General features: G+C 37.5%; 2 protein-coding genes and 1 long non-coding RNA gene across 3 annotated transcripts; all 3 read left to right on the top strand.

The window, feature by feature from the left end:
• The first annotated feature begins 2001 nt into the window (after window positions 1–2001).
• On the top strand, window positions 2002–4025 carry LOC126616529 (uncharacterized). Its single transcript, XR_007621189.1, has 3 exons — window positions 2002–2134; window positions 2857–2923; window positions 3744–4025. It is a non-coding gene; the product is annotated as an uncharacterized LOC126616529 (long non-coding RNA).
• A 518-nt stretch (window positions 4026–4543) lies between these two features.
• Window positions 4544–8173, top strand: LOC126616787 (ribosome-recycling factor, chloroplastic-like). Its single transcript, XM_050284905.1, has 11 exons — window positions 4544–4845; window positions 5066–5222; window positions 5527–5596; window positions 5719–5814; window positions 5931–6028; window positions 6472–6583; window positions 6864–6905; window positions 7207–7263; window positions 7392–7442; window positions 7725–7781; window positions 7949–8173. The coding sequence occupies exons 1-11, from the start codon at window positions 4758–4760 to the stop codon at window positions 7964–7966; spliced, it is 846 nt and encodes a 281-aa protein (XP_050140862.1). The 5' UTR covers window positions 4544–4757; the 3' UTR covers window positions 7967–8173.
• A 4066-nt stretch (window positions 8174–12239) lies between these two features.
• Window positions 12240–16344, top strand: LOC126616054 (protein TIME FOR COFFEE-like). The gene is made up of 9 exons (XM_050284015.1): window positions 12240–12638; window positions 12713–12849; window positions 12946–13108; window positions 13293–13533; window positions 13673–13736; window positions 13836–13904; window positions 14006–14092; window positions 14186–14521; window positions 14622–16344. Exons 1-9 carry the CDS (start codon window positions 12410–12412, stop codon window positions 15870–15872), a joined length of 2577 nt encoding a protein of 858 aa, XP_050139972.1. The 5' UTR covers window positions 12240–12409; the 3' UTR covers window positions 15873–16344.
• The last annotated feature ends 161 nt before the right edge of the window (window positions 16345–16505 follow it).

Below are 16505 nucleotides of genomic sequence, written 5' to 3'. Positions count from 1 at the left end.
AGCATTAGAATCCTAGATATGCTTACTAAGTACACATCCATAGAAAACACATAAAAAATTCATCAATGAGACAAGTAGTGAACCAATTTTCATCAATTCATAAAAGTAATTCAAACGAAATGTCATAACAATCTTGCAATCATATTCGGGGCTTCAAAACAGCCCCTAACTACTAAAAATTAGTTACACATAATCCTTAAATAAAACCAAAAGAAAGACATGAGTTTGAGAAGATAAAACCGAAAGAAAAGAATGCCAAGATTTCCTCTTTCATTTCCTTCCTTCCCCAACGCTGATGCCTTGTCCTCTTTCCTTCCTTTCCGCAAAGCTGGCTTGTTTTTTCTTTCTTTTCTATTTTTTTTCCTTCTCTTCTTTTTCCGCTGCAACCTACAGCCTTTTTGTTCTTTTTAACTTGCTGCCCCATTTTCTTCTCCTTAACTCACCTACTAACAGCCATTTACTGATGGCAATAAGTGAGAGGAAATGGTAAAACAATTGTAACTCTTTGGGTAGCCTTTATGCCAATTACTCCCACTTAGTCCTCATCTTTATTTCCATTTCCTCTGATATTTGAATAGGTGTCAGCTGACTTGTTCTTGGCTGCATCAGTTTTGGCTGCTAGATTTATTGGATTTATTGCTTTCAATGCTTTCTTGTCAGTTACAAACTGGTCAGCCTCTTGGGAACCCTTCAGTGTTAAAATGGTCATAACTTATTCTAGAAAAATGATATTAAATGCTCCAGAAAATAGACATCCGTAGCATTCCAAGCATATAAGACTCATTCTCTAATTCATTATGAGCTGTTCGAAATTTGCTTTCAAAGTTAGCTGATCTGCACAGGCAATTTTGATGAATTTGTTACTTAAAATCTCACTTGTGCTATTTTTCTTTTCTTTGCTTGACATATCCCACAAAACACAAAAACGAAGTAAATAGCTCAAAAATATAAGGAACTAACTAAGAAAAGACAAGTGAATTTGATGTAAAATATATAAATATGAGCTTATCAAATACCCATACACTTAGCTTTTGCTAGTCCTTGAGCAAAACAAAGAAAACATGAAAAATTAGCAACATGAAAAACATTAGCTTCCCCCTATGTAACCCTCATAGAATTTCATTCAAGAAAACAAATCATCAAGAACCTTAGCTAGCACCAAACAAGCTCATCTTCCTTATTCAAATGTTAGCAGTAACCTTTTAATCATCCTTGAAGTGTAGTGTGTGTAATAGCCATGCTAATGCAATTTCAATTTTTTTTTTATAAAAAACACCACATGCAAACTAGTGACCTTCTCACGGGACATACACTCAATCGCGCATATGTTTAGTTTAACGTGTTTCGCTCAAAGAATGAAATGTGAAAGATCTACCATAAGCTTGCATAAAGATCTCATCTCCACAATCATAATTGCAAAACTTAAATCAAAAGGACTTTTATTGGATGTAATTCTTCTGGTATAGAAAGATCATGTCTTGATTCTTAAGTACAAAATCATATCCTATCAAAATTAAAAAAACAAGAATCGTATTACCAGGCAATAAATGTGGCTAAATTTTATGATAATGCAAAAAATCTGTTCACTCTTGTTTTGGTAGGTTGCAATCAATCCTTCCCATTTGAATAAATCTGGGTTAACCAGTCCAATGGTCTTGGGCCTCAATCTGCCACAAATTAGGTCATCTAGTCCCCAATTTAACTAGAATACACTTTAGTCGACTTGGGTTCATAATTGTCACAGCCCGTCCCGGAATTTTAATTCCGAGGACGTGAAATGACCAATGTGACCTTAAACGGAATTAAAGTGTGTAAATGTATGACATTTGTTTTACTTTAAGATCCTAAACTAGGGTTAGATTTGTATGTGTATGTGATAATTTGTATTTGGACTTAGGTGGGAACCCCCACCTCCTGAAATCCTTCCCCATTTCCCGTTTTGTTGTCTCTCTCTTCCTCAGCTCTCCTTAGTCACGCTCTCTCTCTTATTCTTCAGAAAACACTCTCTCATTCTCTCTCTTACTCTCGAACTCACGGCAAACACCAAGAACAACCACAATTCTACACGAACGTCCAATCTAAGATCACCATCGTGATCTTGGGAACTTCACAAGCACGGGGGTATAAGTTTCAGGTGAGTTTCACTTCGGGAAACCCTAGTTTTAAAGCCCCGTGATTTTGTACTGTTCACAAACTTAAATATGGTTATGTTTTAGGTTAAAACAAGATCACCACGAGTCTTAGGAAGTTCCAAGGAGGCTCGGAGTGCCTCGTTTGAACAAAATGGACGTCGGGATCGTTGGGTTCGAGTTTGGCCGAATTTGAGGAATTTTGGAAGGTATGATCTTGTTGTTTTTAGTGTTTAAAAACCTTCCAACGTGATTGTACATGTGAAATGCTTCAATTTGGTATAACTTACATGAAAAATGGACGAAAAACGAAGGAGAATAGTGGTTTTGAAAAATTACCCAGTTTCCGGCGCCGGCGACGGTCGCCGGAGCTGAAGGTTGAAGGTGACGGAATATTCTGACGCCGTTAGTCAGTTTTAACGGAAACCGTTGGGTTTTAACGGAATATTCCGAGAATATTCCTATCGCCGTTCACTGTAGCCGTCAGTGTGCAACGCACGTGGCCGCGCGTGGGAGGCGCGTAGGTCCGTGCCACGTCAGGCGCGTGGGGGCGCGTGAGGACTCCAAAAATTATTTTAAAAATATGGGGATGATCCTGAGGTTGTGTAGGTCACTGTGGTATATTCATATACCCAATTTGAGCATCGTATGAAGAATTAATTACCTAGTTTGGTTTAGGTGCGTTAAATGTGCGTTAAATGATTGTTTTAAGTTATTTCACTTCTAGGTGGAACTTATAACGAGGACGAGCACATCCAGGGGCGTCAAGGGGGTTACGACCCGGCGACATATCAGTGAGTGGGCATTTGTTTTTATATATATACCTATATACTCGATTTCCCCAGAAATCAAATTTAAATGAGAAGTATATTGAAATGAAATGAAATATGATTTTAGGGCCATGCATAGAATGTTATGAATATTATGAACTGTCGTATGATGCATATATGTAAGGTGGTGCTGTGGACGCACAGGTGAGTAATTAATTATTGTTATGATAATGATATATATTGAGCTCAAATCCTGCACCATGGTTTAGTGCTTATAGTATTCACCGCATCGCACGCTCGCCTTGGATCCAAGTAGATGCTGGTCGCACAGTCCACGCGGAGTGGGTGCGACGGGCCAGTCGTAGAGTGTTAGTGAGATTATGACTGATGGGTGACCTTAGATTATTGTATACAGATGATTGATGAGAGAAGCACTAGAGCGAATATTACCATGAGTCGTTCAGACTACATTAGGTGGTTCCGACTTATGTGCAGAAGGTCGGACAGGTCACAGAGGTGACTCCGGCAGAGTGAGATTGATAGATGTTGAGCTCTAGGTTCAATCGTTCAGGGCTATTAGAGGGCCTCTGATTGATTACTATCTTTTACCTGATTTATATTATGTCAATGCATTCATACTAAACTGTTGAAATTGGCATGGTACATTCTTTATTGAATCTGTTATAAGATTGATGATCGAGATGGTTGAGATATATATGCTATATACTATTTTTCTGGGAAAGTATACAGGTTTTCAAAAAGGGGTTATAAATGTGGATTTATGAAATGAATTGGAAAAGCTTTATTTTCGCCCACTCACGTTTTCTGTTTTTCGCCCCTCCAGGTTCTAGTTGATAGTTGAGGCGTTGGTGGCCTACGAGGACTACTTCGGTGTTTCTGACAGAATAAATAAATGTAGGACTCACCCGAGGGTGTTGTAAAATAGCTATGTTCCTACTTGACTGCACCTAGACGTTTATGCTCTGTTTATGTGTGTTTAGTACACTCTTAAGCACATAGAATGCTAGGTTGTTAATAACTGCAATTTGTGGTTTTCGTTGACTCGTATTTTATTATTTAATCGTTTCCGCTTGCGTTTATGGTTACGTCACGCTCACGTGACGGCCAGCACGTCCTAGTCTTCGGGTTAGGGTGTGTCAATAATTTTACAATCCTTTGAAACCAAATCAAGCTTGACTTTCAGAGGTTGAGTCGCACCAAAATATAAAGGATCGGACTATACAACCTACTAGAGATACACCTCTACCATTGGTTGAAAATTGCAAGTTATGCTGCCTCAACACGTGTTTTGGTGTCCCTCCAACCATATGTGAAAGACTCTTTTGTAACGAAAGACACTATTGGATGGATAATGATAGTAGGACCATGTCTTGAATGCTAGAGAGGTTTTCTACTACAATAGGACCTTTGTGTTGTGTGTATGCCTTAAATTAGGGATAAGGTGCTTAAGAAAATGATAAAGCACATTTCTTTTATTTTCTCTTATACAATATTAACCATTGTTGTCGTTTGATTTATTTAATTAAATAGTAGTGCGTGAGAATTTAAAATAGATACGTGAAAATTAGAATCCGAGTGCATATCTCCATCCCGGCGTTGGATTATCTAATCCGAGGATACAAACAAATCCCAAAATTAAAATAGCGAAGGCCAAAATTCTTATCCACACCCGGAGAACGTTGCCTCCTCTCCTCCCCTCAGTGGTCTTGCTTGTCATCTTTCACAGGCTCCGACCATTTTGTACTTGTATCACAGTCACCACTTCACTGTTATATGTTTTCTGAGATAAATATCTCAGCCCCAAAAGCTTCAATCCGAACAAAAGTCCTCGGCTTTCATGGCGACCCACTTCTCTCCTGCAACCCCTGTACGCTTCGTCCTCCAGCCCAAGCAAAACCCTCCCAAAACCCTCCTTTCCATTCGAGGTACATAACCCATTAGTCAATATACAGATATATGTATATGTATATTCATTGCATTCTTATTACTTGTAAATTGATGAACTTTATTATTTGCTTTCGAATTTCCAAGGTACCCTTTTGGAATTCAGTGCTGTAATCCTCCGTAACTAAGTGGGCTGAGTTTGTAATTCGGTTTTGTTTTGTTTTAGCATGCTAAATGCTGTACAATTTGAGAATTTTGCAGATTCTTTTGGCGGAGGACCGGCCTGTAAGAAATGCCAGCCAAGAACTGTTAAGGTGTGCTCATGGAGCTCATCTGCTAGCTATGTGAGGTCTGAGGACAGCGCTGCGAAGTTTTCAGGCAATCCCATTGTTGTGAAGAAGCAATTGTTCCAAAAGAGGCAAGTTTTATTTGTGCCGCAGAATTAATACTCTGGCTTCTTGTTCTTCTTCTTGTTGTTGTTTGTAATTTTGTAAATTGGGTTAGAATTGCATTTGTTGGCTTAACATATAACAACAATATACTTAAAACAACACGAGTCAGTTGTTGTTTGAGACTTTATATTTGTTGATGTTATCCTCGCAATTTGAGAATGCAATGGGAATTTGGGTTGCGTAGCGCAGCCACAATGGTTAAGGGAATTGTGATGAGTTATTGGTTGTGTAGTGGGCTGATTTACCTTCTAATGTCTTTTTTATGTCCAGAGCTGGAATTGTAAGGGCTGCTACTATCGAAGAAATAGAAGCAGAGAAGTCTTTGATAAAGAAAGATACTGTAAGCTTGATTTCATTAAAACATGTAGTATGAAATTAGGTTGGAGGGATTTAAGGCTCTTTGGATTTTTTGGTGGGGTAAGGAAGAACAAACTTGTATTGAGAATGTTAGTTGTATTTCAGGAAGGAAGGATGGACAAGACTCTTGAAACCGTACGATCCAATTTCAATTCTATTAGGACAGGAAGGGCAAGCCCTGCCATGCTGGATAAGATTGAGGTATGAATTAACTTAGGGGGTTGTCTAGCTACTTTTACAATTCATTTTTGTGTAGATTGAGAACGCAGCAGTGTTATTTTTCCTCTTAGATCAGTTATAACACAATACTTTTTTAGGTTGAATACTATGGAAGCCCAGTTGGCTTGAAGACCATTGCTAATATTAGTTCCCCTGATGCAAGTTCCTTCTTGGTTCAGCCATATGACAAATCCAGGTATTTCATAAAGTAAATGTATGAAACTAGTAATATAAGATCAGTGTGCCATGCTGCATTTCACAGCCTTGCAGTAGACATGTCTGCTTTGGACTAGCCACTGCTAAATCTATCCAAATTGAGAGGAGGAAAGGCACATTATAAACTTACTTAAGACCCAGCTGAAAACGCTAGCTAGTGGGCAAGAACTTCTCTGATAGGAGCTATTTAAGATTTTCTCTGTATGTATGTAGAATAAGTAGATGGCGTGCATGGTAAAATTAAATATGCTGGTGATTGTTCCAGTGAAATTTACTGCCTTTTCTTTTGATAACCTAAAAGAAATATGGATGCTATTTAGCTGTAAAGAGCCTGTGTCTTCTATTGGAAGAATGCATTTGATATCAACTGATCATGTCGATTAGTAATCATTTTTTCTAAATGGTGCATCCTTTTTTTTTCAGCTTAAAGGCTATAGAGAAGGCCATCGTTAGCTCTGATCTTAGTTTGACTCCAAATAATGATGGAGAAGTAATTCGATTGACTCTACCTCAACTTACGTCAGACAGAAGGAAGGTGTGTTCTCATTTTAATCTTCGAGTTCATTATATAACTGACCTAAGGACTTTTCAGCTCTTCCTATTTTATTGGCCAACGTACATGTACTGGGATGTAATAATTTGTATGATGATTTTATTGGATGGGAAAATTGTTTATACCTTGGTGATCATAAATCAAGGATACGGAAATTATGAAATATATCAAGGATATGTAAGTATTCTGTTTCTGATGACGCTAATAATCAGTCATGTTCTTTAACAAGTGCTTCCTTTTTCTTTTTCATTTTTCATTGCAGGAATTGTCAAAAATTGTGGCAAAACAGACCGAAGAAGGAAAGGTACAGACTTACTGTAGCATCTTTGGCTGATTGATGGTTTAATGTTTTGAGACTTTCGTGGTTTTGGCTGTTGGACATTGCTTAACCAGATCACACAAACTGATATACTAAATAACTGATCCCCACCCCCAGCTCCCTTTCCTTTCCGTTGTTCTCCTCATGGCACCATATTGAAGCAAAAGCACATAGCATACACTGCATCTTAGAAATGCTGTCTTTGCTACCGTTAGTATTTCATTCTTTTATACTTTAAGGCAATTGATCTTGTTCTTCTGAAATACCTATTACTCCGCTTTTGTAGGTGGCATTGAGGAACATAAGAAGGGATGCTTTAAAAACTCTTGAAAAACTTGAGAAGGTTTGAATCTTAAAGCCCACCCCCACAACTTCCCTTTCTTTCTCACTTCCTGGCATCTGCTTTACCCCACCCCCAACCATTTTACTTTTACTGATTGCCAACCTTTTTTTTTTTTTTTTTTTCTAAAGGGAAAAAAGCTCTCTGAAGATAATGTCAAGGACTTATCAACTGACTTGCAGGTAATCTATAGCTTTTGTATACTTCACTATTTTTATGCGAACAAAACTAGGTATCGTGGTTTCCGTGGTGACAAAGAAACCAACTGACTGATTGGTTTCTTTGACATCTGTTCGAGTTATATCTGGCACCTATTTCTTGTTTCACGATTGATTGGAATTTCATTTCAAAGGTTACAGTAGAAAGATATATTCTCGAAATTTGTCATTTCTGGCACCATTGAACTTGACTTGAGTTTAAACTGTTACTGGATGATACAATGTTTACCTATTTCCTTTGCACAGAAATTGACGGATGAGTATGTGAAGAAACTTGATGCCATATTCAAACAAAAAGAGAAGGTAGTACCTCCATTTGATTATCTACTACATTTGCGAACATCTGCGTTATCTACAGCATAATTGTTGTGCATGCTGCTTCTAATGTTAACCTAAGTCATTCGGTGATTTTTTCGCCCACTACAGAATCAAATCTCGAAGTTTAAAGTAAATTAAAAACTGTGTTTCAGGAATTGCTGAAGGTTTAGTGATTGTTCATGCGCTGATGATGTAAATGGTTGAGCTTCTATGTCGAAACCTCTATAGGTGTTCCTCTTCCGTGTGCGAATAATTTGCAGTGCTGTTTATACCCTCCACCTTTACAAAGCACCTTTTTGAGATAACCAGACATTGGAAAATATATGCAATGTTCAGTTGCAAGGCTTTCAAATTTCAATCAGAAGTCTTTATATTCACTTCCGATGTTATTATTCTCGTAAAATAATGTAGATTTTCATGAAAAGGAAGAGAAAAACTTGTGTAAGGGGGCATACTTAGGGTATGAGACCTCTATATTTTGGTCTCATCCGATTTCATGTCAGTTTGAGAACTACCTTAGTCAACTTTCCGAAGTTTCCCTAAAAAGGGAAAGCATGTAGCACCAACGTGTAGCTTGGCTTATCTAGGAGAATCAATTCATCGGTCATAACATGGCATTTGTCCCATCGTTCGATTCATTGTCATGTGACCCTACCCTAGAAACCCACAAACCCAATCCAGCCTTACCCCACCCTCCAATACATAAAAGATGAAAGAAAAGGCATTTGGTGGATTGGTCCCGTCATATAGATATTCTCCTATATAACCCTATCTAGAAACGATATTTTGTCAATTCTTTCGTTAGCTCAAAGTATTTCATGTCATTTTTAAGAGTCTTTTTCCACCTATTTTACTTCGAGTCTTTTTCTCACAATCGCATATTCTAATCGGAGCATCTGTAAGTCTTCAATTTACATGTCAAAACCATTTTAACCGATTTTCTTTCATCTTATCTTCAATTGCGATCACTCATACTTTACCTCGAATAACCCTGTTTTTAATCTTGTCCCTTCTCGTGTGCCTGCACATCCAAGTAAGTATTCTCAATTACGCTACACTCATGTTTTACAAGTGTTGATGCTTGACTTCTCCGATCCATTACTTTTCTAAACAAATTCAACATGCCATTGGAAAATTTTAGGGCCATTGCCTTTTTCCTTGGCAACAAGGGTTGCATTGGTGATTGCTCCCATTTTTCAGTTCAAGTGAGTCCCTTTCACTGTATGCATATACAAAAGAAAGATAAGATAAAGTTTTCTTTGCTTTTAATTATTTGACTACTCACAACTCACAAGTCATATTCGTCATAACTCATAAGCTTCTTTCCAGATATTTAATCCAAAGAACTCCTATTTTTGGCCCACTTTCATCGACATACACTAAAGTAAAAAATCAGTTTCACCATGATATGTTTTCACAACCACTCATATGTTGCAATTTAACGCACGGAAGCTGATTTCAACACACTATTTTTCTCCGTATGAGTACTTTATATTTGTTTTTGACTTGGAATTGAATAAAGTTAAAAAAAATTAACGAACAGAAAGAACTAAGGTGTGCAAATGAGATAAATAGTGTGTATAAATCATTGCTCATATAATCGTTAAAGGGGCAATCAAAGTCAAGCTAGGGTATTTGTATTCGGAAGTAAAATAATAAAAAAAAAATGTTAATGAGTGCTACATTTGCAATGAGTGACCCACCTGAATGATATTTCCTACCGACTCATGTCCAAAGCCCTTTTCATTAAAGTTCTCTTAGCTTAATGGGTTGATTTTGAGTAACTTTTTAATTTAATAGGTCAGGTAAAAACTGATCCAAACTCAATAAAATCGATCTATTTACAGGTCTAATCAAAGCAATGTGTCTTTTCTTCTACACTTAAGTTTTGAATCCCCTCTCAATAGTTTAGATTGAAATAATCAGTTTAGATACCGCTAGAAGGAAAACAAATGATGAAAGTGACTTTGATTAAATTTATTTCTTCATGCCATTAACAAATTGAAAATGTTGCAATTGCATGTTTGATGCTTCTTTTGGAAGCCGAGACGCAAAATATGCATAAAATTTTGCAAAATAAACATTTGAGTTTGAAGTTTGAACATTTGTCCGGCGTTCTTATCGATCTCAGCTCATAAACAAATAGTATATCCAGTCTCTTCAAACCCTAAGCCAACCATGAATTCACCACTAAATTAAAAAATAAATAAATGTTCATATTTTAATTATTAAATTGCACAACTTTCCTTGACCACGACGACCTTCTCGACTAGCTGTGTGATTTTTATTTAGGAAAAACTAATAAAAAGTTCTAATTTTTTTTTAGTTTTAATGAAAAATGATAAATAAATGTGTAAATGAATAGTACAAAGAAAGGTAAAAATGTGGTTTTTCGCAAAAAATGAACAGTACCGGGAATGTTTCTTTAAAAATCCCTTTTATTTATAGGAAAACTAATGAAAATAGTTTGAAAACTTTAAATTTTAACGATAAGTACAAAATAAATGGTAAAGTGAATAGTACCATGATTGACATTTTAGTGTAAAAATGTGATTTTTCGTTAAAGTGAACAATAACAAGAGTTTTTCGTTAAAGTTCATTTTATTTATTTTAGGTAAAATTATTTAATTATCTAATTTTTAATTGGAAGCTGTGGGGTGCTTATTTTTAACTCATTACCGTTTCCAAAAGTGCTTTTGTACTATGTGGAGCATCAAAATGCTTGCCACATTAACAAATAATAATAATTCTTTCCACACAAAAATATGACTTTTGTCGATCCAAACAGCTTGCACTTTGGATCTAATTATTAAATATTTGTTGTTATTTTATATTATTTTACTAATAAAGTGCCACTAGGATGGATGATCTTGTCTTAACCCACTAAATACAATGTTCTTTCCCAATAAAGAATTTATAATAATTTTTGAGTTGTACAAGCATATTAATATGTTAAAAAATAAGTGGAGGATAGCTAAGTCAAATTACAATAAATTTAGTATAATTAGGCTCGTTTGGAAGTATTTTTAAAATGATTGAAAATATTTTGGTAAATTTTTTTTAAAACTAATTCTCCAAAAATAAGTGCAAGTGAATCATGGAAACTTCATGCAAGAAGCATCAGTAAGCACTTTAAAAGTATTTTCAGTTATTTTAAAAGTAGTTCCAAACAAATCATAAACTAGTTTAGTAAGTTAGCATTATGTCAATAGTGTGCGTGAAATGTTAAGGAAACTCTCTCTAATTGAAACTCTTTATGAACTCTCTATCAATTCACAATTTAACGTCAATTCACGTGCTAACATTATAAAACATTGTGCAATAAATGAGGTGATAGAGAATCTCATTTTTCAGGACTCTCCTTAGCCTTCTTATGCTGAGCTTGTCTATTTATATGGTCATGGTTCAAATAAATTTTTCTAAGTTCCCAAAACATCATCTAAGAATTGACAACCGATGATTCCCACCAATAGCATTTCAACACGTGTTAATGAAGGCATTTTTAGAGATATTTAATGTTTCACCATTTTGTAGTGCTAATTTTATATATATAAATACATTACGAAATATTAAACACCAACAATATTAGATACCGAAAATCAATGTGAATATACTGAATTTTTTATATTCCTTGGTTGTTTATAAACATATAAATAAAAATCATACTCATTCCTCGAGGTTTACTAACTTCACGTATCACTTAACAATAAAATTTATGGGAGATGTCAGATGTGCATGCAATTAATTAAGGATTAACAAACATTAAAAGTATTGTTATGGAATAAACAAAGGTTTGTTTTGCTCATTATTTTATTTGAAAAAACAAAAACAATGAAAAGGGAATAAAATATGACTTTTCTAGTATTGGGCAAGTTGGGTGGATTCCTTTCTTTAGTTTTTCCTGGAAGAATGCGTACTCAAACTGTCAAACACAAGTGCTGAAAAGCCAAAGAAGCATGCTTTTTGTTTAAGTGCTTTTTTTTTTTTTCTTTCAATTTAATTAAACAAAAGAAAGACCAAGCGATTAGTTTAAAATAAAGAAAGAACAAACGTGTGCAGCCATTAGAGAATTATGATACTGATTAGGGTTTTTGATCCCCACGCTTAAGTAATGATGATGCTCACCCGTAGTTATTACTCTTAGATGATTTTAACTTTTGAGATTTTATCCACTGTCAAATACTGGCACAATTTTACCTTAAAGAGTAAATCACGTGCTAGTATTCGAAGGCAAAATAGATGAAATTTCATTGAATACGACGAGAGGGATTAATGTACCAAAAAAAGATAATAGTTCAAAGGTTTATTGAATAAAATGAATATGTAAGTAACACAATGTTTTAATTCAATTTTTTTTTCAAGAAATAAAATTTATAAACCCCTATATTATAACACGTCATTTTACCATCTTGTTTCTTTTATGATACAATCAACGAGTTAATTATTGCAAAAGAGTGACCATCGAATCCACAAGATATCAAATAGAATGATATGTGCAATTCTCACTGCATGGGGCATATTTGTATCTGTATGCATAGTTAGAGAGAGAGAGAGAGAGAGAGAGAGAGAGAGAGAGAGAGAGAGAGATTCTGTCTTCCATTCTGTGAGTTTTGATGATCATGGAGAGAAGCAGAGAAACAAGAAGGCCAACCATGGCAGCAAGCAAAAAACAGAAGAGAATCGTGAAAGAGCAGAGCAAAAAACAGAGGAGGTACAGAGGAGGAGATCAAGATCAAGAGAGCACAGAAAAGAGCTTGGGTTTTTCCGACCACCAAGTTACGCCGCCGCTAAAAGCTGCCCGTGAAATGATAGGAGTTTCAGTTCCCAGAAAAGCTCGCTCAGGTAAACCAACGTCCAAATGCACTCTCTTGCTCTGTTTTTGGAATTCGTATATAAATTTGATTTCTTTTTTGCAGCTGCTGGAAAGAGGTCGCATGAAAATTTCTCTTCTGGGAGTTATGGAGGAGTTGGGGAGGAAGAACAGAGTTTTCAGCAGCAGAGATTCAAGGCTGCGTCGCTTTCTTTCTCAAATGTTTCATCAAGGAAGAAGATGGTCAGCTAGTTCTCTGTTTTTCAAAAAACAAAATCATGATTTGAAGATTTTTTTGGAAAGCTTTGAGATTTGAGCTTATGAATTCATATTTTGCAGAAACCAAATGGACCCAAGATTCGGATTCCAAACCCGTCGAAATCTTCAGGGCCTGTAGAAGAGGAAGACGCCGTTGAGATTGAGATCGCTGAGGTTCTCTATGGCCTTATGAAGCAAACCCAGAATTCGAAAACTTCGAATTTCGAAGCTAAATGTAGAACTGGTATTAGTGACTGTTTCCTGTATTTTATTTTTTATACAAGCGCTGTTCTACTTTAAAAACAATCTAAATTGCAGGGAGGGTATACGAACTGAGCTACATAAGGATGCGCATCCGGTCTAATCAATATGGCTACGCCCACGTCTGAGTCTAATGATTTTTCTCTTTCGTTGTTCGTATTTTGCAGACTCCGAGGAGAAGAAACCGGATGCTGAAAGTGCTTCAATGGCGGTTCAAAGCAGCTCAGTGGCTGAAGCAGTTGAAGTTGAAGAAAGTGACCGGCCGGAAAAGATTGAAGCTTGCTCTGAAGGTGCATCAGGGTCAATGGACTCGCACGAGGAGAAAGCCGGAAATCCATACGTGGAAGAAAAGAGCAGCATCGCCACAGAAGCCGAGTTTCCGTGGGAAGATTCGACAGGGACAAACGCGTGAGCATCAAAGAATCTTTGCTTTTGCTGTTTCCTTTTTTAGTTCGATTGATATCCGTCGTTGAAATATCCGATTGATTCCGTAAACCCGAAAACGAAATCTGATTAGTTCTTTGTTTTGATGGGCGGAAACGGTCAGGATTTCAACTGGGTTGGAGCTTAAGAGGAAGGGAGAGGAGGAAAGGTTTGAATTTGATCTGATGGTGAGTTCTGGTTTTTCGGGTTTTCGCTTTTAATTGCCTTTAGAGTAATGCTTGTTTATCTGCATTTTACTGATGCGATGGGGCCGGATTTTCGACCAGGCTCCTCCGCCGGTGGAGCAGGATGACGACTTGACAGATTCTCCACCTCCTACCCAAGATTTAGATATGGTAAGAAGACTCATCCGTTGAATTCTTCAAGGCCCGTTTGATAACTATTTCGTTTTTAGTTTTTAGTTACTCATAACTGTTTTTTCCTGGTTTTAATGCAGAAGATTGAAGTTATGGTCAAGAACGAAGAGAAAGGGGAAACATTTGCGGAGGAAGTTGCGCTAGAAAAATCCACTGCGACGTTGCAGGTTTCCATTCTTTTCGCTACTCCGAAACTTTCCCTTCTTCTTTTGTTTTCTTGAATTTTTAAGGCTGAAATTTGCTGCTGTGCGAAAATGCAGCCTTCCGATTCCCTTCTGTTTCAGCTGCAGCGGAAGAGATGCGCAACCCACCGTCACATTGCTCACAACATTTACTTGCATCAGAAGGTTGCAAAGACAAGCGATTTCTGGCCGGCAGCAACTGGTTCTGTTCCTCTTTGTGGCACCAAGCCAGACATCCCATTGCCGGGAAGCTTATCAGGTCCAAATCTTCAGCATTCGCAGAAAAAGGAGCAGGCTGCGTCGAAGTTTTTAAGTCATAGTGGAAAGGAAAGAAGTTCCGAGGCTGCGAATTTCGTAGAGACATCACATAAAATGCAGCTTTCAGTTCAGCCATCGTATCCTGGTAGTCAAATGGTATGTATTCTACACCATTTGCATTACAATTTTCGGTTGAGCGGATGTAAATCCGCAAGTAGTGTTTTGAAAATTTATCACCGTTCTTTCTTAATTGTAGCATGGACATACTTTCGCGGTTGAGGATCAAACAGCAGTTACACCAACCAGTAATCAATTCGTCCCGTTGAAATATGCGCAATCAACAAACAATGCAGCACTCTCTAGTCATTCATCTGCTAGACCTCTGGAGAGTTCTTTAGTGAACTTTAATGGCTATCAATTCCCTGTTTCAACTCATATAGGAACAACACCAGTGTTTGGAAGAGGAAACCCTGCTCAAGTATTGCCTGTATTTAACACGCCTTTCTATTCAAATCAAATGTTCCACCCTTCCTATGTTCAGCATCAAGTCCAACCATCTCATCAAAACGCAAACGCTTCATCGCCTTCTCACAGGCAACATGAGTCCCATAAACTGAGGGAAGCACAATTTAGTAGCAACAGTTTTTTTACCTCACAAAAGCAGCATGTCTCACCATCGCCTCAACAATGCAAGCTCGAGGGTGAAGCGAACGTAGAGAATGCTGCATCTCCTGCTGCCGCTCATGCTCAGAACAGTGTTTATGGGCAGACTTTTTCGGTTCCATTTCAACCCGTCAACTTTACCTTGATGCCTTATGTGACAATGGGTGGTGGTGGCAATGGAAACCGTGTTGAGCAATCACAGCAGCAGGGCTTAAAGGGTGGAGTTGAGCTCATCCCATCTAAGGCATTTGGCATATCATTTTCCACCGTCACTGGAAACAACGGCTCGGGTACATGCTTGAATTTTTCATCCAGGGAACAAAATCCTGCAATATTTCAAAGCCTCCCAGATATGGCCCAGCAGGGGTATAAAATCACACCAGCACCTCAAGCTGCACAGCAAAAGAATCACCACCACCAAGTATCCCAAGGGAAGACCGATGGTGGTTCAAATAACGCTGAAGATGGGTCAAGAGCTGCTTCTGGGAAGTCTTCATCAGGTATTGGGCAGAAGCAGACCCTTGTTTTCGACAATTCATCGAGAACTCTCAACTTCATGTCATCAAATTCTCAACAGCAGAACATGTTCCAGTTTCAGCTGCAGACCCCACATCTGTTGCAAAAGCAGCAACCTGCTATTGCCGCCAAAGTCCCGAAAAGCCCCCCAGTTTCCTCACAAGCTCTAATACAATGCAATAGTCATCACCAATCTCCTCAGTTGAAGAACTCAACAGTCATGAGTTTTCCCCTGCAACAAGGAAGAGGTTCACAAGGTCAGACTCAGATATCGTTCGGGAAACCCGAAATCAGCCTTAGCACCACAAGGGCAACAGAGACCCACTAACAACCACTCTTCATCAATTTCTGCATGACGGTCACATAAACCCAGAATTCTTCGCGGAGCGGTAATGGCCCAATCTCCTCCTCTGCTTGGAGGAGGAACTTACCATCAATCTTGACCACATGTCCCAGCCACATTTCTGAACTCAAGTACTAGAATAACATTTGCCGCAGCATATGCTGTGACTCTGCTAATTACTTGCTCTACAAGTCTCACAATCAACAATATTCCCCGTTTCACCGGTACTAAATTTTTGATCCCGAAAAGGGTGGTGCAGCTCCGGCGGCACGCTATCTCGAAGAACAAAAATTTGTTTAAGATCAGTAACCCTAGTTATTGCTGACAAAGTGTAAGTTTGGGATGCCATCTGATGGTGATGTGTAAATATGATAAAGCTTTTTTTCTTGACTATGAAGCAAAGCACTCAAATTCTTTTTCTGTACAAAATTATGAACAGCAAATTTATCCCTTTTTTTAATTATTATTTATGCATATCATTACTTGTAATTTTGTCCAGCATGCTTGAATTGACCTGCATTTTAAGAATAAACCAAACTCACTAGCACTAATTAAAAGATTAAACAACTTAATCCAATCCTAAATCCGATTCTCCTCGCCTTTATAAATAAAATCGAG

Source organism: Malus sylvestris, chromosome 3 (assembly GCF_916048215.2).
Source record: "Malus sylvestris chromosome 3, drMalSylv7.2, whole genome shotgun sequence".
NCBI lineage: Eukaryota > Viridiplantae > Streptophyta > Magnoliopsida > Rosales > Rosaceae > Malus > Malus sylvestris.
The sequence above is the reverse complement of the archived record's forward strand: the minus strand, read 5'-3'. Positions and strand labels throughout refer to the sequence as shown.

What these genes read in the sequence shown, in the direction of transcription:
- LOC126616787 (XM_050284905.1), top strand. Translation starts at nt 4,758, where the DNA reads ATGGCGACCCACTTCTCTCCTGCAACCCCTGTACGCTTCGTCCTCCAG. An exon ending in AACCCTCCTTTCCATTCGAG is followed by an intron (nt 4,846 to 5,065) that starts GTACATAACCCA and finishes AGAATTTTGCAG; the next exon opens with ATTCTTTTGGCGGAGGACCG. An exon ending in CTTTGATAAAGAAAGATACT is followed by an intron (nt 5,597 to 5,718) that starts GTAAGCTTGATT and finishes GTTGTATTTCAG; the next exon opens with GAAGGAAGGATGGACAAGAC.
- LOC126616054 (XM_050284015.1), top strand. Translation starts at nt 12,410, where the DNA reads ATGATCATGGAGAGAAGCAGAGAAACAAGAAGGCCAACCATGGCAGCA. An exon ending in TTTCATCAAGGAAGAAGATG is followed by an intron (nt 12,850 to 12,945) that starts GTCAGCTAGTTC and finishes CATATTTTGCAG; the next exon opens with AAACCAAATGGACCCAAGAT. An exon ending in CGAAGCTAAATGTAGAACTG is followed by an intron (nt 13,109 to 13,292) that starts GTATTAGTGACT and finishes CGTATTTTGCAG; the next exon opens with ACTCCGAGGAGAAGAAACCG.